The 27042-nt window shown below is 43.0% G+C and overlaps 1 protein-coding gene across 1 annotated transcript in view; it reads right to left on the minus strand.

Annotated features, from left to right (window-relative positions):
* Nucleotides 1-2660: 2660 nt before the first annotated feature.
* Nucleotides 2661-27042, minus strand: part of ROR1 (receptor tyrosine kinase like orphan receptor 1) — a gene marked incomplete at both ends in the record, with an annotated part of 400347 nt that continues 375965 nt past the window's right edge. Inside the window, 2 exons of the mRNA XM_081087069.1 lie at nucleotides 2661-4088; nucleotides 20909-21120. Coding sequence (XP_080943195.1) covers nucleotides 2661-4088; nucleotides 20909-21120 — 1640 coding nt within the window. The remainder of the gene's footprint in view (nucleotides 4089-20908; nucleotides 21121-27042) is intronic.

A 27042-nucleotide genomic window follows, 5' to 3' on the forward strand; every position in this document is an offset into this window, starting at 1 on the left:
TAGTGTGAAAATTCCCAAATACTTCCATGATAGCAATATTCAGGAAATAATATTTTACGGTAAACATTTTTAATAAACAGCAGCATAAAATAATCAGTGTTTAATATCATCTCTGGTGTGTGAAATACAAATGCATATATCCTCAATATAAAATAGCCTTTTTGTCATTACAATTCCATGCTTGTCTATTTTAAATGCCCATAATAACAAATCAAACATTAAAGTAATACAGTGATTAAATGCATGCAGTGAAAATAAGAAAAGATATGGTAGGGCGAGATATCTGCATATTGCCATTATATATTTGAAGAAAATCTATTACTGAGTTAAAAACAAATACACAAAAGGAAACAAGGAAACAGACCAGATATAAAAATGCAAAGATATATTTTCACTTCTGTGATACAAACCATAAACAATAGTTTTGTGCAAAAAAGAAAATATCTGAAAATAAAGTCATTTTACAAAAAACATTGTCAACAAAGCAAAAGATATTTTTCAGTTTGTGAAAAAAATACTATTTTAATACAAAAGGGACTGTGTTATGTAGTATCACAGTGCTATTATAAAATACATTATTACAAGTGGTTTTGAAATTTAGTCTGCTCACCTCAATGACTTCAGTAATTATAAAATGTTTAAAATAAATGTTATAGTTCTTTATAAAAAACTAACTTGAATTATTATTATTATTTTTTACCATAGCAATGTTTTTCCAGAGTAGGTATTTTACTGGCTCATGGAATGCTAATTTCCCTTTAAGGGACTCCTAGAAAAACTCAAGATTCACTGAAATTGTATTTACTTAAAATAATAAATATTCTTGGAAAACAATTGATTGTCGTATGATATACAAAATTGTGGTTTGAATCTTCATCATTAAACAGTTGCATAGCAACAAAAGGATACAAATATTCTCCTCTACCTAAAGTTAAGAAATGTAACTTCTGAGTCAGCTTATTTATGCCATAAAAATGTCTTAATTTAACTCTGAATAAATTTGAATATAGCCAATTGTTTAAGTTCACAGTACCTATAAGTCCATGTTTGTTTATTTGAAGATTCGGTGTTTGGAAAAACTGCAACATATCCTGGTAAACATTTATTTCCTAGATTTCTCATCGTAATGGTATTTTTTTTTTAAATTGAACAACAATGTGCTTCTAATTCTCTTACATTCTCCTCATCAAATATCATTTCCAGGAATTACTCTATATCTGGAAAGTCTCTTTATAAGTCTCTTTAGCTGTAAAATAATAAAAAAAGAGACTTGGAGACATTGTTCTTAGAATAAAGGAGCTATTTTTTAACAAGAGAAAAATCAACCATAACATTCCTTTCTACATAGAACTCGAAACCCATCTACAGGAATTCTAAACTTGGCAAAAGATGGCTAGCAGGTAAATGGCATGAGATGCACATTCGATACCTCCCTCTAACTAAGGTAAAAATAATCATGTTGCTTCTATTATTCAGTTTAAAAAATTCAGTTCATGGTAATCTTTGAAGTGAGAACTCAGTACTTGCTTTTTAAAAATACTGTAATATTTTACAAAATAGCATTCATAGTCTTTGGATTCCAACTAATCCTATGAATAAATTGTCGCAACTCTTGGTGCTGACATAAAAACTGTGACTATTTCCAGATCAGAAAAAAAAAGTGAAAAACTTTAAATTATCTAGATAGTGTATCATAGAATTTCCTACTTCCCCAGAGTCCACTGAACAACTCATAGACAGGAAGTTGCAAGCATGGATGTGCTGATCTGCACCCACACCTCTATTCGCCAATGTATTCGTCCAGGGAAGCTCCCGTAAGGCTGTCCCCATGGGAACCCATGGATGCTGATCTAGGTCGAGGGGCCCTTTTCCTGCCTGCTTCCTTTGGTGCCTCATTTCTAATGCAACAAAATAAACTACCACTACCAACCAATCATCAACTCCAACATCCACATCTAGCCTTCTTATCGCTTGATGCCCTATATTATTTCAAGGGCCGTGTAAACACACGGCGGAAAAGAAAATGTAGGAAAGGCCTGCATGATCAGCAGAGGAGATTCACAAAGAGCCACACTCAGCTTCCCAAAGAAGCCCCACTGCGTAGAAGGCTTCAGGGGCACTTATACTTGTCTTATGGCTCATTTCCATCTGGGATTGCAAATCTGGCCTAAGGCTTCCTCATTGCTTCCGAACATCACTTCCACATAAAGATGCACAGAGTTTAAACTGAACCAACACAATTCCTGAACATAGGTCCTGAAGGAAAGACAGCAGGTAGACAAATGCTACGGTATATACATTTTGGGGAGAGACCGGTCATGGTGGCTGAAAGTGAAATACACAAAGCACCATCTGACTTTCCTTTTTGGTTTGATGCTTAATCACAAGGATCTTTTCCTCTTCGCTGGTTTGCAGGTTTCAGTACGTGAAACGAATCCCAATGTCATGGCACACATCCTGATGAGGCCTTAATCCCACAAGGTTTCTTTCCGGCTGGGTGTCTGCCCTGCTTGGTAAGACACAACTTAAACTTCACAGAAGGTACTTGTTGCAATATCTGCTAAATGAGAACCTGACTTTAATAAAAACATTTGAATATAAATCTTTTCTACGACTTTCTAGTTTTTCCTGTGTACCACATTTACAACAAGTTGTGCATTTTATAACTCTGCAGAAATCATAGATTCGGTGTGTCCGTGAATATTGGAGTCTCCTAGCAAAGATGGTTGCTTTGAGTCTATTTTGTAGGGTTTTTGAGATTTGTTGCCAAAAACGGTGATACCCATCCCACCGGGATGATTTGGAATCGACATGTGTGGTAGTAAAGGAATATTTGCTTCCTGATTGGATCCTGATGAGGGCAAGCTGGTCACGTGGCCAGTGCTCGTTGACCCACTGGCACTGCTCGGGGACCGGCTCTTGGGGGGTGGGCAGTGCTGGATCACTCTGGGAGGACCTGCTGGCTGAAAGTGGGCAGCTGGGAACGCTGCGTATCCAGGAGGTATTGGGTATCCATTGATGGGGATGAATCTCTGGTTCTGAGGTATTGGTGGGCCAATGAAACCAGCAATCTGGCCCTGTGGTGTAATACCCTGGCTTGGGAACATATAATTGGGATATCTGGGGTTACTGAGATTACTCACTGGGCTGGCACTAAGGGAGGTGGTCTGCGTGGTGGCATTTCCTCCTGACGGAGTCGTGGAGCTGGTGTGACTGGAGAGTCCCTCCCAGGACCGAAGCCGGACGTGAATATCTTTAAATCTTGGTCTCCTAGAAGGAATCTCATTCCAGCATTCTGTCATGAGGCTGTACATTCTGGGTGGGCAGTCTTCGGAGCAGGGTAACAGCTGTCGTTTTCTCACCATTTCGATCACTTCCTGGTTACTGAATCCATAGTAGGGCTGGAGTCCAAAACTGAAAATCTCCCACAAGACAACCCCAAAAGACCAGATATCTGAATCAGAAGAGAATTTGCCATACAGGATGGCTTCGGGGGGCATCCAGCGAATGGGCAGCAATGATTTGCTCTGCACCCTGTAGTAATCAGCGGAGTATATCTCTCTGGAAAGCCCAAGGTCTGAGATCTTCACGTGCAGCTGCTCTCCGATTAAAATATTGCGAGCCGCAAGGTCCTTGTGGACAAAGAAATGACTAGACAGATATTCCATGCCAGCTGCAATCTGAATGGCAATGTGCAGAAAATCTCCATGATCCAGGCTGGATTTCACAGTCCCATCTTCATCACTGCTACAGCCAACATCAGAATGCGGGGACCGCATGATGAGGAACTCGTGGAGATCCCCCTGATTCATATACTCAAAAAGCATGCACACAGGTTGTTCCTGAGTGACAGCACCTAGAAGGCAGACAATATTGGGGTGGTGGAGCTCGGCCATCAGGGACGCCTCCTGTTGGAAGTCTGTCCATTGCTGGGGGTTGTTATAGTCTTTTAAGGTCTTTATAGCAACCAACTGAGCATGGTCCATGCCTGGGAGATAGAGATGGCCCTTATAGATCTTTCCAAAGGCACATTCGCCCAATTCTTCCATAAAACGTACAGCAGAAAGTGGCAGTTCCTTAGCCTTGCTCTGTATGAAAGAAAGGAAGAGGGTGGTTTAAAATATTTCTTTATTTGAAAAAAATTTTAATTGATTTTTAGACAGAAAGTAAGGGAGAGGGAGAGAGATAGAAACATCAATGATGAGAGAGATACATTGATTGGCTGCCTCCTGCACGCCCCCTACTGGGGATTGAGCCCACAACCCGGCATGTGCCCTGACTGGGAATCGAATCTGGGACCTCTTGGTCCATGGGATGGTGCTCACTCCACTGAGCCACACCAGCTGGGCTAAAACATTTCTTAAGACACCTTCTTGGCATCTGGAAGAAACGGGTGGAACATAGAAAGGTTCTATAAATTAGATTAAAATATTGTAGGTGTATACATTTTAAATAGTTGGCTGCAACTTAGGGGAGCCGTCATTGGTACCTTTCTGCCCATCACTCCCCAACTCACCCTTCTACACCCCTTGCTCCAACAGTGGTTTCCTGCTGTTGCCTAGAGTCTCGCTACTCCCGCTGTGGTCTTGGAACAGCACCATCAGCATCAATGGAAGCTTCCTACAAATGAGGCCTCCTGGGCCCACCTCTGACCCACTGAATGAGAATGTGCTTTTACCAGGCCCCACGTATTCCAGTGGACATCAGAGCACGAGAAGCACGGCTGCAGACGATACAGCCTTAATTCTTAGCCTGGCACTTGGAGTGTCTGTGATTTGGCCCTCACCTGCCTACCCTTGCTACTCCTCTCTGTGATAGCATCACTGTAGTTCAATAGGCCTCCTTGCCATCCACCGTGCACATTATGGCCTAGTACCTTTATTCCTGCAATGCTCTCCTATTCTTAGGATACTGATTGTGCGAAAAGCAAGAGAAACCAAATGAAAGACTGTCCTCACAGTAGAGTTGGGGAGACCTGGAATGTGCTCCTCTCTGCTTATCGAATGCTTGCCTCCTCTGAAGCGCACCTTGACCACTATGGTCTTTGCCTCCTCTGGAGTCCTTTGGCTTTATGGTCTGAATGCCGCTACGTGCAAGAAGCAGGGTGGTGGCTGGTGACACGCATGACCGCTACAGCCAGCCAATCAGATTTGAATCCTGAGTTCTCGACTTACCAGCTGTGTGACCCCGGGTATAATATTGAACCACCTCATACCTCAATTCCTTTGTCTGTAAAATGAGATGATAATACTTGATACAATTTACTTATCTTGTAGGATTCTTGTGAACTTTTAATATGTTAGCATCTGTAAAGTACCCAGCATGCTGTCTGACACATGGTAAATACTACTTAACTTTGACTATTATTAACTTGCTATATGTTTTGTCTTAATCAGATTTCAATGCCTTGCATTTCCCTTCGTACCAATTGATATGCCTATGGCTTTGCAAGAGGGCTGTTGACTGACTGCCCTTAAAATAGACGGGGGAAAGCATGTGCCTCACAATAAAAATAAGTATTAAATGGTGACATTTGATCTTGGCAGTAAATGTCTACCAGGTCCTGTGTTTTTCCTATTTTTAAAAATTCACCTCAAATCTAGCCTGACGTTTATTCTAATTTGTTAGGGAAGAAGTCATAAAAGCAATGCATTTGTACATAAACGGATTTTTGAAATAATCCCTGTACCTTAAATCTTTATTTTGGGGGAAAAGAATGCTGCTCTGTGGATCCCAATTGAAGCTGACAATGCTGCAAATCCATCTGGAATGCAGAGCTTTCCACCCGGAGTTTAAAACAACAGTTTGGAAAAATAAGTAAACCCCCCCCCAAAAAAACCCTCCTCTAATCCAAATTCTACTAATTTAGAATTCATGATGATCGGCTCTGTTCTAGGCTGACATTTTCCAGGGCAAAAATGCCCTCTAACCTAATTATAAGTGTAAACAGACTTCCAGCAAAACACCCAGTAGGAAGGACAAAATGGAATTGAGGGTTTCGAAACATTAATTCTTCTCTGCAAATATTATTGCAATTAGGTCTCATTTATTTGTTCAAGCAGAGTTTATGGGGTTTGTATTTGAAAACACAGGTCTTATAGGAAAGTTACTTCTGCTAAAACTAATAGTAATGCATTGCTTATCAGCGGTTCTCAACCTGTGGGTCACCACCCCTTTGGCGGTCGAACGACCCTTTCACAGGGGTCGCCTAAGACCATCCTGCATATCAGATATTTACATTACGATTCATAACAGTAGCAACATTACAGTTATGAAGTAGCAACAAAAATAATTTTTTGGTTGGGTCACAACATGAGGAACTATATTTAAAGGGCCAGAAGGTTGAGAACCACTGGCTTATATATTTAGGAAATTAAAGCTTATTGATCTATTTGTTCATTACAGTACTGTTTGTAATGGCAAAAGGTTAGAAACAACTTCAGTGTTTACCTAGAGGAGAAATCTGATTAATTACAGTGGAGCCAATAAACAAAATATTATATAGAACAAATTAGGACTCTTTCTATATACTGATATGGAGAGAGCTCCAAAAGCCTATTGCTGAGTTAAATATAAACTGCAAAGCCCAGCCAGTGTGGCTCAGTTGGTTGAGCATTGTCGCATGCAACAAGAGGTTGCTAATTGGATTCCCAGTCAGGGCACATGCTGGGTTGTGGGCTCGATCCCCAGTAGAGGGCGTGCAGGAGGCAGCCAATCGATGTTCCTCCATCTCCCTCTCCTTTCCTCTCTGTGAAATCAAATAAAACATTTTAAAATAAAATAAAAAGTAAAAAACAAAAACCAGTAATACTGTATTCTGCTTTTGTGTGAAAGAGGAGAAGACAAAGACTATATTCGTGTGTCTTTGCATAAAGAAACGATGCTCAGGAAACCACAGTGGCGACTGGGCGGGCACAGAGGTGAGAACTAGGAGGAGGGGACGGAGGTGGACGATTTTTTTACTTCGTGCCTTTTTATTCTTTTAAAATTTTGAACCAGGCAAAATATGTTACCAATTCAAAAAAGTATGTCATTAAAAAAAACATATGAACAATCTTTCCATCAAATTGAATCAGATAATTTCTTCTGCAATCACAGGCCCATCCACTATTTCCCATTTTGCTTATAGGGGCTGGGTTCTTGTGGGTGCTATGGAGTTCCTTTGGGAGAATAGCATGTGGGGGATGGGAAAAGGAACTCACTGAACCAACCCTACTGTTTTCTCTTGCTGCACTCAGATGACTTTGCTTTTGTGACAAGACTGAGCCAAAGGGGTGTTTTCCTGCAGGACACTAAGACTGAGATTTCCATCAGAACGTTTCCTAATGATGCAACTGAATCCAGTTTATGGGAAGGTCCCTGGAATGGCATAGAAAGTGTTACTTTTTTTTTTTTTTTTAATCTAAACAGGATCCTCTGGCTTTTGGTGGTAGAAAGGAACAAGGGACTGAATAATACACTTCTTTTGAGGGAAAATGGGAATTAGGAACTAAACCCAAGGAATAGTAGACTGATATAATGAGGAATTAGAACTCCTCCTCCCTCCTGCCGCTGCTGAAATTAACCCATGGGCAGGGTGGTGTAATTCAACTCATGTGACTTTGGGCTCATACAAATTGGAATTCACATCTTGGACTTGTTGCTTTCTATTAATACTCATACAGCATGGACTATGTGCCAGACACTGTTCTAAGCACTGAACAAATATTAACTCATTTAATACAACAGTCCTGTGGCGTAGGCCCTATATATTAGCTGGTTGGCCATGGGTGAGTTTCTTAACTTTTCTGAACCTCTATTTCATAGCTATGAAATAATATAACATCTAGCTTCCATGGTTACAATAGGGATTAGATGCAACAATGTATGAAAGCAACTTCACCTATTAAGTTCTCTTTAAATCAATCTTACTTTTCTTATTAGGGAAGTCATCTAAGAAGTAGAGAAACGACAAATGATTTCTAGACAGTCTTCTATAATGTCTTCTATTAAAATAATATATGATAAGTTTCCTCTTGTTAATATTTCCCTGTTGTCCTATAGTTGTTAGTGTTCTTAAAAAAAAAAAGTCTTTAAAAAAATGACAGAGACTATATTTGGAGCCTGAGGATGGGTGATGAAGATGGAGGGACAAGAGCCCGTGTGGCAGAGCGGATGGTGGCAGATGGGGAAAGGGAGCGAGCGAGCCAAACTTCGGGGGCTTGGAAGAGAAGAGGACAGGACGGCAGCACCAGCTGGACACATGGCTCCTGCGGCTTCATGACTAAGAAGCCTGCCCACAGTCCCCTACACTCAGGTGGCAAATGAGCCATTTTACAGGTGAAGAAAGAGGCTTTCAGGAGCATCAAGACTTTGCAGGACCCAAAAGAGCTACACTCGTGCGTGCAAGGCCTTCTGCTTTAGGCCCCGCCATTCTGTCTGAAACCAGAGAAGCCTGCTGGCCGGGAATCCCCATGACCTCGGCAGGTCTCTGAAGGCTCCGCCTGGGGCCTGACACCGTGCAGGGCTGTGGGGCCAGCCTTCAGTGTGTGGTCACTCGGTGGAGTTAGAATGGTTCTGCCTCCCTGTTCAGACACACAAGAGAGTCCATTTTGACCCCAAGTGTGTCTTGCCATATCTTACCAGTACCTGGTGGGTCACCGAGCACAGGGTGTCAGCTCTGCTCCAGCCCGTAACAGGGAGGAGGAGGGGTTCGCCGGAGCTAGTCAGAGCCACATGTGGGGGTGTGCTTTGGAAAGAAGCACAGAAAGCAACGAACATGGCAGATTTCACAGACTCTTCCCTGCAAACACCTGTGCTGCAGCCGGCATGGACGTGCCCAGAAAAAGCCGGCTCAGAGCTGGGTTTCAGGGGAACGATTTACACAGTGATTTGCATTTTTTAAATGCTCAAGTTACTTGGTACAAATGAGTCTTAACTACAGACTCATTTTCAAATTTCACATAAATCCTGAACTAGTTAAAAAATCATAAAAACCCTTAAAGAAGCAGCCAGTAGATGTACGGTAACGGCAGGAAATTAGCTGTATTGTTGGGGAACAGATGGTTTACATTATACAAACCCCTTAGGCTAAACTTGTTTAGGTCTGGCATATTGTAAATTATATTTTAGTAATGAAAGTGAAATGACCTCTGCTTGACCTCCAGTGGGGTTTGTCTGTTTGAACCAATGTAGTGGAAAACTATGAAAGAAAATGAAGTCATAAAGTTTTGGCAGTTCAATTTTGGCTCATTTCAAGTTAAGGGGTTATAAATCTGTTTAGTTTCTGTTTGACAAGTATTTGTCATACAGGGATGTACAAAATGTAGAGAAGTGTAAAATACACACGAGGCACGGTGCCAAAGTAAACCCAGTACAAAGGGAGACTGGAATGAATAGGGTCCCAGGCTCCTATCTCTTTATCACTCCCTCCATTAGTTGAATGACAAGATGGGCTCGGTTTATTATACGCTGTAAGGCAATTAAGTACCTTAAAACTGAAACAGGCTTTCAGTTTAAATGTTAACATTTTTACTTCTCGAAAGTAAACACACATCTGCCCCAGTGCGCTTTTAAAAATTATATAATTTGGGGTGGGGGAGAGAAAAATCAAAGCTGATGTAGAAGTTGATACGTTAGTCTCCAAACCGATTGTGCTTCTTCCCTGAGAGCAGTGGTTCTCAACCTTCCTCATGCCGCGACCCTTTGATACAGTTCCTCATGTTGTGGTGACCCCCAATTTCATTGTTACAAATTGAACATAATTAAAGCACAGTGATTAATCACAAAACAATATGTAATCATATATGTGTTTTCCGATGGTCTTAGGCGACCCCTGTGAAAGGGTTGTTTGACCCCCAAAGGGGTCGCGACCCCACAGGTTGAGAACCACTGCCTCAGAGCAACTGTGGGGAGAACACTGGAGAGGTAACTCCCTTAGATGTGAGTCAGATGTGAGTATGACAGGTCTGTCTCAATGGCTGATGTTGATGGCTTCTTTCACCTGAGTGCTGAATACGAAGTGGGGACAGGTGAACCTTCTAGATACATGAACCTGAGATAGGAAAGCAATGGGCCATGGGGTTGGGTTTTAAAAAGTTTCAATTATGTAGGTGGCAGGTGGATGAGGAGGACAGACTCAGTGATTTTATCTCTTTCCACCTTTGGGAAGTTACACCTTAGGTGCTAATACATTTGAAATGACTCCTCTGGGTGACAGGGCTTACTGCTAAGCTTCCATTTCCTGCTTACCCCACCTAAGTGATTACCACCGGAAATGAGGGGAGAATTGTGTGAGGGCCACCTACATTTGTGTGCAGCAGGGGTCCCCTCTGTGACTTCTGGCCTCTAACCCGAATAGGGTATGAATGCTCTACTTTTGAATCTTACTTGAAGCCGACACACAGATAAAAAGCAGAGCTACATTCCCTGGGACAGGAAGGTGGCTCCAGTAGCAAGGGGTGAAAAAGAACTGAAGTTCATATTCATGCAACCCATCCCGGCCCCTGTGCTGGCTCCTTCCCTATTCCTGAATGCCCCACGACCGCTGCCCTTTTACAAATCTCCCTTGCTCTACATTTGCTGATACTAGCTGGACACACGTGTCTGTAGGAGAGCAGGTTCCACATGATAGCATTGGTCCTGAGGCCCCTCAGAGGAACAGTGAAGCAGATCCGGGCCCTACTGAAACCACAGGGCTAACCTGGGTACCAGGAGGACACGCCTAGGTCCTTTTTCTCTTTGGAAGCACAGTTTCCTCTGAGATCGGTACTGCTTGGAGACTTACTTGCTCTGTGAAGCTCAAGTACTGACCAGCATCCTCTATAGCAGAGCAGGTATTGGAATCTCCCCCTCCCCCCTCCCCCCTCCCCCGGGCGGAGGGGCTTGTTAAAACGCAGTGCTAGGCCCCACTCCCAGAGTTTCTGATTCCGCAGGTCAGAGAGTCTGCATTTCTGACAGGTTCCCAGGGATGAGGGTGAACCCACATGGAGGCTTCACGTGGAGAATCACTCCTGCATGTGCCTGTGCCTGGGTGTGGGTCAGACAAGGGCTTCGTGATCTGGGTGCCTGCTCCTTGCCTATGAATGACCACAGAGTGTCTGAAGAACCTGGTTGAGCAACTCTGACTTACACAACACAGAGAATGTAATACTCTGCTTCAGAAGACGCTTTGGAAATGCCAGCGAGAGAAAAATGTCGGGCCCATTGACTAGTACTGACTGGGCTTATATTCTGCATGGCTGCCGTCTTAGGAAGAGTCATTGAAATGTAAATCACTCTATAGCTTGGGCCACGGCATCAGCTTATTTTCTTCGCATGAGCAGCCAATTGTGTGGGACATATTTTAATAGCTGTTTGCATCAGTCAGCTGATAGTGTAAATACCATATACCAAAAGAGTATCCATACAGAATACAATAGGTCCTCCAGTTACGTCAGAGATCCGTTCCTACGGCACGATGTAACGCGATTTTCGCCATAAGTTGGAACCCACCTACATAAGCACCTACGCCACTCACATGGAGCACATACACAGCAGTAATGAAGTGAAACAGTAAAACAAATTTAAAAGAAAGATAACAATTCCTGACCTTTACTTGTGGTAAATAAATAATAAAAAACATAAAGCACATGTGTACATATGTCGAAATGACGGAACTTTTTTTTTCCATAAATAAATAGGAGATGGCGACGTAACCACGAAAAGACGTCGTTGAGTCCAACGTTATCCAAGGACTGCCTGTAGTATATTAGCCATGCAAGAACCATGTAGAGAGGGTGCAGTGCCTATCCTAGATGCTTGCCATCTGAGGTGAATACTAGGTAGCATGTATCGAACACCGACCATGTGCAAGACACTGAGATCATAATAATAGCTATGATTTTTTGGAGTGCTTATGTGCTATGCTACGAGTACTTTATGCACAGTAACTCATTTCATCCTTACAACAACCCTATGAAATTGGTCACTGTGACTATAACCCCCATTTTACAGATGGAGAACCTGAGGATCAGAGCAGTTAAGTGATCCCACATTACTAGGTTGTAAATTCGGATTCCAGAGTCTCTTCTGAATGACTACACTACAGTCCCTTGTCTGCTCTCCAGGTGCTTAATGCATCAATTCATTTAATGCATTGTGATGAGGATCACAGCCCTGTGACATTTACACTATGATTTCTCCATTTTTATGGGTAAAAACAAAAAACAAGGCATTCCCTGGTTAAGTAACTTGCCTAAAATAGCACCACTGTTAAGTGGTGATGTCAAGACTCAAACCCAGCCCAGCCGGTATGGCTCAGTGGTTGAATGTGGACCCGTGAACCAGGAGGTCATGGTTCAATTTCGGTCAGGTTTCAGGCTCTATCTCCAGAAGGGGGCGTGCAGGAGGCAGCGGATCAATGATTCTCTCACATCATTGATATCTCTACCTCTCTCTCCCTCTCCCTTCCTCTCTGAAATCAATAAAAATATATATTTAAAAAAGAGACTTAACTCCAAGCATGTCTGACTCCAAAGTTGGCGTATTTTTCTGGGGAGAAGTGACAATTTTCATTCAACCCTCAAAGGGGTCCATAATTTAAATAGCATGAAGCCCACTGGTATAGAAGTGGAATGTCTATGAGCAACTGCTCTCTGATCCCTGATGATCGAGACCTTACTCTAGATCTGTGGTTCTCAACCTTCCTAATGCTGCGACCCTTTAATACAGTTCATGTTGTGGCGACCCCCAATTTCATTGTTACAGATTGAACATAATTAAAGCATAGTAATTAATCACAAAAACAATATGTAATTATATGTGTTTTCTGATGGTCTTAGGCGACCCCCAAAGGGGTCGCGACCCACAGGTTGAGAACCGCTGCTCTAGATCCTCTGTTGTCTCTACAGGTTGACTGGGATAAGTGAGCTGAACTTTTCAGCAGCAGCCTTTGCCTGAATTGGGCACAAGAGCCATAGAGAGCATATGAAATTGAGATTTTTTTTTTTTAGTATCTGGACTTGGCTGTTGACAGGAATCTGTTTTACTCCAAAGCCGATTCTCCTTTCTTGTGCATTTTACTGGTTCTTAGGTAAACAGTGTTCAAATTGTGAAACAATCGACTCCACTCATAAATGGAAATGATTACATTTTACAAGCTTAAAGGCCACAACCATTTTATTTTAGGAGGTTATGGACATTTTCAAAGACTGCAGTCGAACTAAGTGCCTCTTGGCTTATGCAAGCAGATTCTAGAGGGAGTTTCAACCAATCGTTTGCCACATTTGCTCAGAGTTCAGCGGCACTTCTCTGGAAGTGATTTAACATCAGAAACAGTTCTTTTCTCTGTAACGTAGCTTTCTAATAGTTGGTTTGAATGTCTGGTGGCAACCAGGGCTGATTCTGTGGTGGAGTTGCTTTGTAATGTCAACGGGAGAGATTCTGTTCTCCTGGAAAGAGGCAGCGCAGATGCCAGTAATTTTAGTGTCAGCGGGGGCCACCGCGGGCCTGCCGCGGGCCTGTGTGTCTCAGTCAGCCCCCAAGTTGAAGCAATCGGGTGAAATGGGCAAGAAGCACTGGAGCTCTGGACCTGGGCCTGCCCGGGCTCGAGTCTTGGCTCTATGTCACTTACTAGCTGTGTGACTTTGGGCAAACTCTTAAGTCTCAAGCCTCGGTTTCCTTACCCCACAACTCAGGCTCAAATCAGTACCTACTTCCTAGGGTTATTATACAGATTCTGTTGAGATAATGGGTGTGAAGCTCTTCAGCTTGTTCGTAAGACCCGTTCATAATAGAGCCATGTGTAATACTCACTCTCCCCGCCCTTATTACCAGACCGTCTCCACCTGACGGGCTTCATCCAGGGTGTGAGCTGGGTGTGGGACAGTGGATTGGTGCTAACTGGACGGGCACGAGGAACACCCTGTGTGCTTCCCTCCCCTCTGTCCTCACCCCCGGGAATGCTGTGGGCCGCGGCGCCGGCAGCTTCCCCCTCGACCCACATGGCCCTGCACACAGTATTTGGTAGTTGCTTAAAAAGTCTGTGGTTGTTCATATTATTGCATTAACAAAAGTAAAAGTAACTTCTAGCTGATGAGTACCTGTGAGGTGCCAGACATACTCCCTTGAAGTGGAAAAACATCTCTTTTAGAGCAGATTGGTGGTTGCCAGAAGGGGTGGGGTGCAGAGTGGGTAAAATGGGTGCAGGGAGTCAAAAGGTACACACTTCCACTTATAAAGTAAATAAGCCGAGGGGAGGTAATGTACAGCGTGGAGACTATCATTAATAATACCGTGTTGTATATTTGAAAGTGGCTAAGAGAGTAAATCTTACAAGTTCTCATCACCAGAAAGTAAACTTTTGTTACTATGTATAGTGAGGAATGCTCACGAGACTTGGGGTGACCATTTGACAATATGAACAAATATCGAATCATGCTGTTTACACCTGAAACTAATATAATGTTGTATGTCAATTATATTTCAATAAAAATATTTAAAATACCTCTTTTAAGTACTATTTTTATCCTTGCTTTATAAGTGAGAACAAAAAGGTTCAAAGTACTCGCTGAAGATCTCACAGCCAGTAGTAAACGACGGAGCCAATATTTGTGATCATATCTCTCTGCCTCTACATGCTTGCTCTTTGAAGTATGTCATGCTGCCTCCCAGAAAGAGACTAAGAGAAAAATGTGGCTGCAAAGGTAAGTTAGGGCCAGCGAGTCTGGACTCTCGGGTGCTGGGAGAGAGAATTTTATAACTTGAGATTGGTCCTTCCAGAATCATTATATTGAGTGGGAGCTCAAGTGATGCCAGAGATGAAGTCAGCATGAGAGAGAGAGAGAAAGAAAAAGAGGACTGGCAAACATTAGAGGATGCTCCCATTTAGGGAATTATGGGAAGAACCAGGGAAGGAAACAGGAGGAGATAGGAGGAAAGCCAAGAGAAAAAGTATTTCAAGATGGTGGTTAAGAGTATCAAATGCTCCAGAGAAATGAAAGAGGATGAAGCTTGGAGAAGGTCATTGGATGAAATGACATCACTGGAGATTCCAGGGAGGTCCCTGTCAAGAGAACGATGAGCTCGGAGGCCTGGGAGACAATGGCTTTAAGGGAGTAAGTGGAGAAGTTGCTGAGGACATTTCAGTGCCAAGCGTGGTGACATTGGGTAAGGCCAGGGGTTTCCCAGGGGTAGCGGGACACAGTAGGCCTTTCAGGTGGAAGGAAGCATCTTACTGGCAAAACGGACAGGCCCGGAGAATATAATCATGAGTCAGGACATTCAGCAACTACCTTGGCTGGAAAGGAGGAGGAGAGATGAATTGCCTTTGGAAGCAAAGAAACAGAGAAGCTGGCTAGAGATGAGGTTAAGTTGAGAAATAAAATACAGCTACCAGCTTCAGAAAGCTAGGCAAATCCAGCTTCCTCCCCAGTGTTCCCCACATCAGCCAGAGCGGCAGGAGTTTGACCCACAGGCCAACTCAGGCTTTGGCCGTAGCCCTCCCCCAAGCCCACGCTTCTTTGCCCCTCATTCTCAAACTCCTCCATCCCTTCACCTCTCTGTGAGCCTAAATCCCATGCAGTGAGTCACAGAGGGAAGGACAGAACAGGGTTCACCCTCGGTGTGAACAGGGTTCCTGACTCTCAGGGGAACATGTTCCACAGCTTTTCTCCCTTAAAAGCACCCTTAGCGACTGCTCTATTTTTCAGACACATGAGAGTTGGTAGGGTCCAGGCAGGAATTAGGGAGAAGGGAAGTTAGGGCTTACAGGCTTCTCAGATGTGGCTTGCTTTCCATCGTTCTTTTAAAGAGCACCTAGTCAGCTCGGCTGGCGTGGCTCGGTGGTTGAGTGTCTACCTCTGAACCAGGAGGTCACGGTTCATTTCCCAGTCAGGGCACATGCCCAGGTTGCAGGCTCCATCTCCAGTGTGGGGCGTGCAGGAGGCAGTGATCAATAATTCTCTCTCATCATTGATATTTCTATCTCTCTCTTTTTAAGTAAAAAAAGCACCCAGTCAGATTGTAAAATTGTAATGCCTCCTTCGTTCATGCATTGCTGGAGTACTCATCAGGAGATTTTAAAGATGGAAATGATAGGCGATTATCTAATCCCACCCAATGGCTTGAAATCTCTGGCTGAACAAGAGAAAATAAAAATACACAGTCCTTTACAATTACATGAACACAGCCTGCCACTTCTCTGAGCAGCGGAGACCTCTGACACTCAGAGAGGCTTCTCAGGGCCGCAGGGCAGCCGGGGGTCAAGCCAGGGAGAGCATCTTCATTTCCCAACTGTTCAAGACTCAGAGTGAAGATGCCGCTCTGGTCAGGCCAGCGGCTTCCTTTCCGCACAGATCCGAAGGAAACTCGCCCTCATCAAAAGTTTTAACCATCACCTCTCTGGGGACTCACGCCAGGTCCTGTCAGCCAGTCTGTCTGCGGAGGCCTGGTGTCCCTCCCTCACGGGCACGGATTTCTCATCTCCCAGAGGAGCCTCTCCTAATCCAAACACTCAGGCGGATAGTAGCAGCTCGGCAAGTGCAGAAAGATGGAAACAGAGAGTGTGAACCCTGAAGGGCACATTCACGTGGATAAATAAGAGGGAGAAATAAGGATAAGGCCCGCCTCCATCCTTCCTTCCTTTTTCATCCCAGCCGGCAAATGTCCTTTTGATTTTATGCTGGAAGGTGTTTGTTTTCAGGACCTTTTCCTCCTCCATTCTTATGCGTGTCCCTTCCTTTTAGATTTTATAGGTACTGGAATATGTATGTGTCGGTGACCTTGGAAAGCAGCTTCAGAGGTTGGCTGTTTACAGTTAGGAATTTTCTCTGAGGTCTACAAAGCCCTTTGTGCTCTTTCCAGGAAAGGCACTCAGTAAGAACCAAAACAAACAACGGCACAACTCAAATCTGATGGGAGCCAAATCTCTTAGGAGAGTAAGAAAAAAAAAGTCTGCATTTGTTTCTGCTGCTTCTTCCCTCCCGCCCCGGTCAAATCTGCTTGAGTCGTTGCTGCTTCCCGTCAGGTTCAGAATTGCTTGTGAGATGTTTATGGCTACATTGGAAACCTTGTGTTGGAAAACATCTTGACACTGGGAGATTTTGCAAGGCACAATTTAAAGATGGCCCCAAAATGATGAAAACAATACTCACATCGCCAAGTCTTTGGGAAAAGTTATCCCAGGATAGTTAACATTTGTCTCTATGACCATGGAGGATGGAGGACTATTTTTGCTCTGGCCAAATTCCACATGACAGACTCCACCATTGAGGATTACAACTGTTATTCAGGCCAATAAAGGATTTGTCACAACTGGGGTGATGCCTGTGGTTAGTGTTCAGCTAGAACTGACCAAATGGAATCCCATTTAGTTGTTTGCCTGGCCGCCCACTCCCTCTTCCCAGTATCATTTGTTCTGCAAAAACGTTTTCATGGGGTCAGGCAAGTGGAAGGGCTTTGCCTGGAGTTGAAAAGTCCTATATTCACATTTTGCCTCTTTTCATTACGAGTTCTTTGACCTTGGGCAAGTTAATCAGTTTGAGTCTTGTACCCTGCTTGTACAAGAGTGATAATAATACCTATCTATAATAATAAAAGTGTAATATGCTAATTAGACCAGACAGCTGAACGACCTTCCAGATGTCATTCCGGACGTCCTTCCGGACGAAGCCGTGGCAGTGGGGGCCAAGGCAGAGGTGGTTAGGGGCAATCAGGCAGGCAGGCCAGTGGTTAGGGATAATCAGGCAGGCATGTAGAGTAGTTAGGGGCAATCAGGCAGGCAGGCAGAGTGGTTAGGGCGATCAGGCAGGCAGGCGAACAGTTAGGGACGATCAGGCAGGCAGGCCAAGTGGTTGTGGCAATCAGGCAGGCAGGCAGAGTGGTTAGGGGCAATAAGGCAGGCAGGCAGAGTGGTTAGGGGAGATCAGGCAGGCAGGCAGAGTGGTTAGGGGAAATCAGACAGGCAGGCACAGGTGTTAGGGGCAATCAGCCAGGCAGGCAGAGTGGTTAGGGGTAATGAGGCAGGCAGGCAGGTGAGCAGTTAGGAGCCAGTGGTCCTGGATTGCGAGAGGGATGCCTGACTGCCACAGGGATAGGGCCTAAACTGGCAGTTGGACATCCTCCATGGGGTCCCGGATTGCGAGAGGGTGCAGGCCCAGCTGAGGGACCCCCCCACCCCGTGCACATATTTCATGCACTGGGTCTCTAGTCTATAATAATAAAAGGGTAATATGCTAATTAGACCAGACATCTTCCAGATGTCATTCCAGACATCCTTCCTGATGAAGCTGGGGCCAGAGGGAAGCCAGCCTGGGTCCCAGGTGCCTGCCAGTGGCCAGAGGAGGGAAACCCGGGTCCTGGGTGCCAGAGGGAAGCTGGTGCCAACAGCCTGGGTCCCGGCTGCTGGAGGGAAGCCAGAGGAGGGAAGCCCAGGTCCTGGGTGCCGGAGGGAAGCTGGTGCTGGCAGCCCAGGTCCCAGGTGCTGGAGGGAAGCCGGTGCCGGCAGCCAGGGGAAGGAAGAGGTACTCTTGCACAAATTTTCATGCATTGGGCCTCTAGTCTTCTATAATAGATATGAGATAACAAGGGTAAAAGCTCCTGATATAGTTCTGGACAATTCTATCAATCAACAAATAGTAACTTTCTCTATGCCACAAAGCTCTCTGAGATCTTTACGTGAAAGACTGCATAAAGCCAAAACATTGTGCCTGTTGGAGATCACGTGTTGCAAAAGAAACATTCACTAAAAATGAAATTGAGTTGCAGATGGAGGCTGACCGACAAAATGGATAGTCCTCCCACGTGGAAATGACTTCCCCCCTGGCTCCTGCCATGGCACGAGGAGCCCACCTCTCCAGGGTGGTGGCTGCACAGTGAATGCTGTAACCAGACTGGGTCTCTCTCCCACTCAGAGTTCTGGTGTCTCTAAGGCTCCTTAACATTTAATAACAGAAATGACAGGGAAAGATTCCCATAGAACTAAGACTATTGCCCTAGAAGTTTAGAGTAGTCATGGTATACACAAGAGGTCAACTAGGTGATACTTCATGAATGTATAACAATATTAACCCCTGCATTTTCTTCTACTACCTTCACAAAGATTAAGTGGAAAGTTTCATAACGTGTACTAGAGGCCCGATGCATGAAATCTGTGCAAGAGTGGGCCTTCACAGCCACAGCAGCTGCCTTGATCCTGCGGCTGCAGCCCCGGCTTCATCCACATCCAGAAGGACATCTGGAACCACCGTTCGGTTTATTTGCATATTAGGCTTTTATTATTATAGATGATGTACGACGTTGGCTAGCAAGCAGATAGGATGTTAAAGGAGATGAACCTCCACCACACCTGTCCCCCAAGCCACTTAGTGAACTCTGGTTTCCCGGGTCTGTGGTTTGTTTTTTTCCCCCCCCCTCCCTATGGTAAAAATTCACACTTAAGAGAACAGTGGTTTTGTTTGGGAAATAATACTTAAAATGAATTGTTAGCATTAAAGAAACCTCAAAACCTTACCAACACATATGACTTTACAATACAAACATGCTAAGACCTTTTAAGTAAAAAATCCGATTGCAAAGCAAAATCAAATCAAATGAGGGCTGTGTGTCAGTCACAATTATGCTATTCTACTTATTGTGTAAAAGGATTAGTTAAGTGAATGTGAAGTGTGAAGACATTTTTTCCTAAAACTTTGTTAAAAGTGACGTAGCTTCTGTTTATGAGGGTCAAAAAATAATATGACCTCCAACCCACAGAGAAGATAAATATTTGTCAAACAAATGAATGAATGTTCCTTTGGAGTTGCACTAAGAAGAAAAGACAGGCTTTTGGATGCAGAATCTTACATTATGTAAATGAAATCTCTTTGCCGAGGCCTGGGATTGAGTGGTTGGCTTTTCGGAGAGAACGCCTCTGCTGTGTTTCAGCTCCAAGACATGGAGCATGTGCTCCTTGAAGGCAAGGGCCAGTGACCCTGGGTTCCGTGCCAGGACCTCGAGCAACCCAAGTGTTGAAAGATGTGGAGGAACAGCTAAAAGGAAGTGGGCTGCTTTAGCACAGACAGAGGCGAAGGCGAGCTGTCATTAAACAACATTGAAAGATTTCAGGAAAGATAACGTTTCTCTTAAAATACACATAAACCAAAGAGAAAGGGACTTAAGTGAGGTGTAAAAAGGATATCTTTTGTTGTTGTGACACATAAAATTTGCTATTAAAAAAATTTTTTTGTTGTTTTGTTAATCCTCACCTGAGGATATTTTTCCATTGATTTTTAGAGAGAGTGGAAAGGAGGGGGAAAGACACAGAGAGAGAACAACAATTGGTTGCCTCCCATCGATGACCTGGGGCCAGGGATAGAGCCTGCAAGTGAGGTACATGCCCTTGACTGGAATCGAACCCACGACCCTTCAGTCCATGGGTCAACACTATCCACTGAGCAAAACCAGCTAGGGCAAATTTTGATATTTTTAAGTGTACAGTGTAGTGGTGATAGGTACGTGTACATTGTTGTACAATAAAAAGGGTTGACAGTGAATAATGTTGGCTCTTTCTCTTTCTCTCCCCACCCCTCCCCCCCAGCCCTCCCCACTCTCTCCACTTCTCTACCTTTCTTCATCTCTCTTTCAGTTTGATTGGAAGAGTATGGAATTTCCTTCTTGGAGATTTTTAAAACAGCTGAGTCCTGAGGGGCTGGGAGAGATGGCCTCCTAAGGATTCCTTTGCAGCCAAACTGTGTGGGGAGGCAGCGATGGGGCCCAGCACTGAAGTGGACACACTGAGGAAAGAATGTGCCAGCTGCCTCAGACGCAGTCGGAGATGCACGGCTACCTGCAAGCGAACCCCAGCACTTGTGAACCTGAGTCTGCGTCATTTGACTTCTAAACTGGGGAGGGTTATAGGTTTGCTTTAACCCGAACTGACATCATAAATGCTGCCGCGCTCTGCTCACTTTACCTTGGGCTTATACGCGTTCAGCATCGACATCTCCACGTTCTGACCTCGGACGTGCTTGGGTTGCCTCTGCACGGGCGGCGACGAGGACTTCTGGTTGTTGCGGCAGACACAGATGAAGAAGAAGAGCAAGGCGATGGCCAGGGGAATCGCCACGCTCGGCACCAGAATGTACAGGATTTCCATCTTATTCTTCTCCTTGGAATCCTTTGAATCTGGGTGCAGAAATAAAAATTTCAAAGAAGAACAAAAGTTATACAAGTTCCAAAACCATGTATACTATTACATTGCCTAGTTTAAAAGGACCTCCTATTCTTTTATACACACAAGTCCACTGTGAGAAAAAAAAAAAAAGAACCGTTGCTGATTACAATTTGTTTCCATCAAACCTTCAACATAATTTATTGAAGTTTAAAAGTTTAAAGTTCAAATGTTTAAAAATTGCAGAGGGAAATTATAAAGGCTTTGCATGTGTGTGGGTCCCCCTCTGAGGCTGCCTCTCCCTAGCATCAGACCTGCTTTTCTCTCACACCTTAAAAGTTAAACGCCAGGTGAATGGACTGTATACATCCATGGGCATTAATGTGGACCACAGGGCTCTTCTTCCACTGGCCGCCAGCCCAGATCAAACACCGCGACCTAATGTTCCAGAAATCATGCCATTGTCTGGGCTTGTTTGGACACACAGGGCCAGTCCTGCATCTCCCAGAGTCAACATCACTAAAGAATCCTGGCCCAGTGTCCACAAACCCAATAGCTTGAGAATATGGGGACCCGAAGGCAGGGCCAGCTCGGTCTCTGATGAGCTGTGTGACCCTGAATAAATCACTCACCCCTCTGGGCTTTTCTTGCCCGCATGCACCAAGTATGTATTTTGGATAGTGTCTATCATTCCCTCCCGTGCGGCACCATTGTAGAACTTGATACTTTTTTGAAACCCAAGAATTCTTCCTAAATGGTTTCATATGAACTCAATAATTATGAGTGGTAACACTTTGAAGTGTATTTTTGAAATCTTATACACCCACGGTACCTACTGTTGCTTGGGAAAGAACATAATACAGAGAGAAGGACCTTAGGCATACATTTCTTTTTATTGGTTTGAGCCTGGCCTTTAAAACTAAGTACTTTAAAAACAACAACAACACCACAACAACTAAGTACTTTGGGTATATATTATCATTAACTAATTATTTGACTGATAAAGCAAACAAGAATTATGGGACAGCTTTTATAGGGGTTGCATAATACATGCTCTGATCACCAATAACCTCATCAACTATCTTGCTTTAAGAAAATCCAAAGTGTGGCAATAAAGATTGACACAAAATTCAGAGATGACTATTTACTTAACAAAATAATTAATCATGCATCCATCCACTCATTCTCTCACTTATTCAGTAAGTCAATAAACCAAAGCGACTACTGATAACTACTCTTCTAGGGTCTGGGAATACAAAATTAACTTCGACATGTCCTTTGCCCTCAAGGAACTCATGGGCTAGTAAGGAAAACAGGGAAAAGATAAATACAATACGCTATTGGAAATGCTAGCAGGGAAGTATGAATACAGTGGTGAAGAGTCCCCCAAAGTCCCTGTAAACAGTGAGCTTCCCTGGTACATATAAACGGGAATATACTTGCACGCACCTTCTTTGGGAACCCGTGGTTCAGTTGTTTACTCTCCACATAAACAGAATCAAGACAAGAAGTTCAGAAGGAGCACCCAAATCTGGGTGATGGGACTGCTCTACGGGTTAACCCTCAGAGGGCTTGGGGAGGGGTAAAATCTGTTTAGTAAGTCTTAATATTTATTGAGTATCTTCTACTATTATGAACAGGGGCCAGGTACTGTTCTAAGCACTTTTCATTAACTCATTCATTTTATCCTCATAACCAGTCCCAGGAGGCAGGTGCCATCCTTAACTCCATTCTTACAGGTGAGGAAGCTGAAGGGCAGAGTGGTTAAGTAACTTGCCCAAGGACATGCAATTAGTAATTCAAAGCTGGGACTCCTCCCCTGTGGTCTTGCTTCACAGCTCCTGCTCTAGCCACCACACCACACGGCCAATAGTTTGAGAATGGCTGCTGTTGTGCACCTGCTTTCTCCAGGTAGGGTTTCTCTTGCTTCGCGGAAGTAGGAAGGACTAGCGAGGCCTGAAATGTGGGGAATGACAGTGAAGCTTTGCCAGATGTGCTACTTTAGAACTCCCCACTGTATACACTGTGGCAGGTAAACATAACCCAGGCATCTCTGGGAGGCCATTCTAATCATTCTAGCCATTAGGAACTGGTCTCTTTTGTAACAAGTGTGTCTGCATGTGAGTGGGTGGGTAGATAGAAAAAAATCACATGGAAGAGTGTCTACCACAGGGCCCACCAGATAGATAGACAGACAGATAGATAGATCTCGATCATCAATCCAGCTATCCATCTATCCTCTTTAGAAACAGTGTAGCAGAATGAAGAACATGTATGTGTTAGAATCAGAAACTCTACAGACGGCCTTTGTCGTTATCTACGTAACCTCTGTAAGGCACTTAGCCTCTCTGAGCAAACCCGTCTGTAAAATGGCAATGTTAATACCTATTTCATAGAATTGATATAAACAATAAATGGAGTAACAGTGAAAGTATCTATTCTATACCTGTTACAAGTCAATCCCTCAATATTTACCTCTTATGCTTAGAGTAGGAAACGATGCAGGAATGAAAGCTTTGGGCTGGGAATTTTAAATAACCTTAAGCAAGAAACAACCTCTCTGACCTCCATCTCCTCATTTGTTCAGTCTTATTTGGTTCACGTGAGAGATAATGTTCATGAAAGAACCTCGGAAAATTGAAAACTGCCATGCAGTTGTGGGGTGCTCTGATTATTAACATTATAAAACACTTTCATATTTGTCAGTACCACAAAGGGAGAAATCCCTCTTGTTATTCTTGGATTTTCAGTGAAATCATTATGAGGGTAACGATTACAAAAGAAATGAAGCTCATTTAGTCCTAACGTAATGCTAGTCATTTTTTTCTGGCCCGGAGTTTTCACAACAAGGGAAAGCAGGGCTCTCACCTGTCTGGCAAACAAAGGAGTCTATTCTGTACATTCCGTATCAGATTATTCTCAGAGCGCCTTTGACTGTAAATGCGAGGTCTGGGACAAATCCCCCTGTAGGTCTGCCGCAGAACAAACTTCAAGAAGCTAAACTCTTTGAACACAGTCAAACTTGGCCCCTTCAGGTTCATGGAGGATATTCAAGTGAGCACAATGTCTTCTTGCCAAGTGAAATAATCAAGCAGAACAATACGTGGTGGAGTTGGAAGTGACAGAAAGCAGCTTCAGGCCTATTGTAAGTCTACCATACAACAGGCTCACTTTCCCACACAGCTCTCTGCACTTGGCCAGGAGGGGAGTCAGGGTCTGGCTCAGGAAAAATGTATAGGAAAACATTCCTCAGGACAACTAATGTTACTCATAGAAAATTAGAACACGAACATTTGCCCAACCTCTTTTAAATGTCCTAGCATTTTTATTCGTCATTTTAACCCAATGTTATCTTGATTTTACACATAGAGAAATTGAGGCCAAGAAAGAACAGATAATTTGACAAAGCTAGAAAGAGGTCAAGTCTGGGTTGGAATGCAAGCCTGTCTGCCTTCAATACTTCCATGCTTTATAAATTATATTACTAATAAAAGCTAACATACTGTATGAAATTGTTTTTATCATCTCCTTAAGAGTCCAAGGCTCCCTCTCAGTGAGGGCTAGTATCCAGCAGAGACCATACATGAAAAAGAATCACATTAGAACAATGGACATTATTCTTACTATGTCCTTTAAAGGGTAATGGACACCTCCAGTGCATTGCAAAGAAAATTAGAATGGTGAAGATTTTTAATACTTTGTAGTAACTGCTTAAAAGTAAAATGCACATATTAGTTACATCAAGTTAATCCTTGGGATTTCTGGGACCAACAATTTAGTCTGGATCACATGATTAATTTCCTTTTAAAAATCAATTTGGTATCACAGTTTACATCTGACATTCCTGTTTTATTTTTACAATGATATTCAATACTTTGATTAGTAATTAAATAAAATAGAGAAAATGCTCCTTTCTTATCCTGGGCTAAAACAAGGTATACATGATTTCTCATTCAAGAGGTACTTCTATAAAATGAAACCTCCTCTGGGATATTACTTTTGAGTTAAAACAACAAAGTGCTCAGATTTGCAGCATGGCAAAGGTAGGAAGAAATCATACAGAAAATCAGAATTCAAAGGAAATTAAATGAGTTAAATTATGATCTTGTTTTGAAAAAAAATTTAAAACCATAAAAAAACAAATAGGAATTGCTACCATTTATTAGTTGGAAACTATAAAATACATTGGTTGTTATCATTATTGATGTTTAAGCAGGTGCCTGCAAGCCAAATGGAAAACCATGGTATCTGGGCCTTCAGTGGGTATGCTGGGCCCAGCCGTTCATACTCTCGGTTTAATAATGGAAATATTAAGTAGGTGATCTATTGCCTTATGCATTCTCAAATGAATTCTTAAAATAGGACTCTGTTAGGCCATATACAGTGATTAAATTTTTTCTCTGCAGAAAATGTTTTAATCACAATAACTAGGAGGACAATAATGCATTTGTGAACACTTGAGAAAAATCTCAGTAACTGGAGTCCACACGAGTTCACTAGAAGTTTCTAAAATTCCCAGGGCTTCAGTTTTCTCCTCTATAAAAGGAAAGAGCTGGGCTAATCTTTTCTTTTTAATTTAAAAACTTTAAATCATGGTAAAAGCACATAAAAAAACTTATCATCTTAACTATTTTGAAGCAAACAGTGGTGTTAAGTATATTCACATTGTTGTACAACAGGACTCCAGAACTTTTCCATCCTGAACATAGAATTTCTATACTCATTGAACAACTCCTCGTTTCCCCTCCCCGCCAGGCCCTGGCAACCATTATTCTACTTTCTGTTTTTATAAATTTGACTACTTTAGGTATTTATATATATATAAGCCAAGCTACCAGAACACCAGAACTGGAATGACTGGTTGCTTTGACATGCAGTGTGGCCCCGATCAGCCCCCTTCACCCTGATTGGGGACAGGGTGTCCAGCCAACCTCCTGCGTCCCCTCCCCCCTGCCGGCCCAGCCCTGATCGGCCCCAATCAAGGCAGGCTGGCCTGACCCCACCCATGCATGAATTCGTGCACTGAGCCTCTAGTTTTATATAAATGAAATCACATGGTATTTGTTTATGATTGGCTTTTTTTTACTCAGCATGATGTCCTCAAGATTTATCCATATTGTTGCATGTGACAGTATTTCCTTCTCTTATAAGGTTGAATAATATACCATGTTTTCTTTTATTTTTAAAGATTAAAAAAATTACTTTTTAGAGAAAGAGGGAGAGGGAGAGAGAGAGAAGAAGAAACATCTACATGAGAGCAAAACATTAATCAACAGCCTCCTGCATGCTCCCTACCAGACTGAGCTACAATCTGGGCATGTGTCTTGACTGGGAATTGAACTGGCAACCTTTTGGTGCATGGGACAACACCCAACCTACTGAGCAACACCAGCCAGGGCTACACCATTATTTTCTTTATTCATTTACTGGTGACATTTGGCTTGCTTCCACCTCTGAGCTATTGCGAATAATGCACAATAACAGGGTTCATTCTCAAATATCTCTTTGAGATTCCGCTTTCAGTTCTTTTGAATAAATACCCAGAAGCAATATTGCTGGATGAATGGTAGTTCTATTTTTAATTTTTTGAGGAATACCCATATTGTTTTCTATAGTGGCTACCACATGTTGTCTTCCCACCAACAGTACAACATAGTTCTAATTTCTCTACATCTTCACTAACACTGGCAATATATATATATATATATATATATATATATATATATATATATATACCATTCAAATGGATGTGAGGTGATATCTCATTGTGGTTTTGATTTGCATTTCTTTAATGACTGGTGGTATTGAACATCTCATTCTCATTGACATTTGTTTATTTTCTTTGAAGAAATGCCTATATAAGTCCTTTTCCCACTTTTTAAAGTGAGCTAATCTTTAAGGGCAAAAATTCAATAGTTTTTATAAAATTAAATCTT

The sequence above is a fragment of the Myotis nattereri genome, assembly GCF_964212035.1.
Source record: "Myotis nattereri genome assembly, chromosome: 3".
NCBI classification, from domain to species: domain Eukaryota; kingdom Metazoa; phylum Chordata; class Mammalia; order Chiroptera; family Vespertilionidae; genus Myotis; species Myotis nattereri.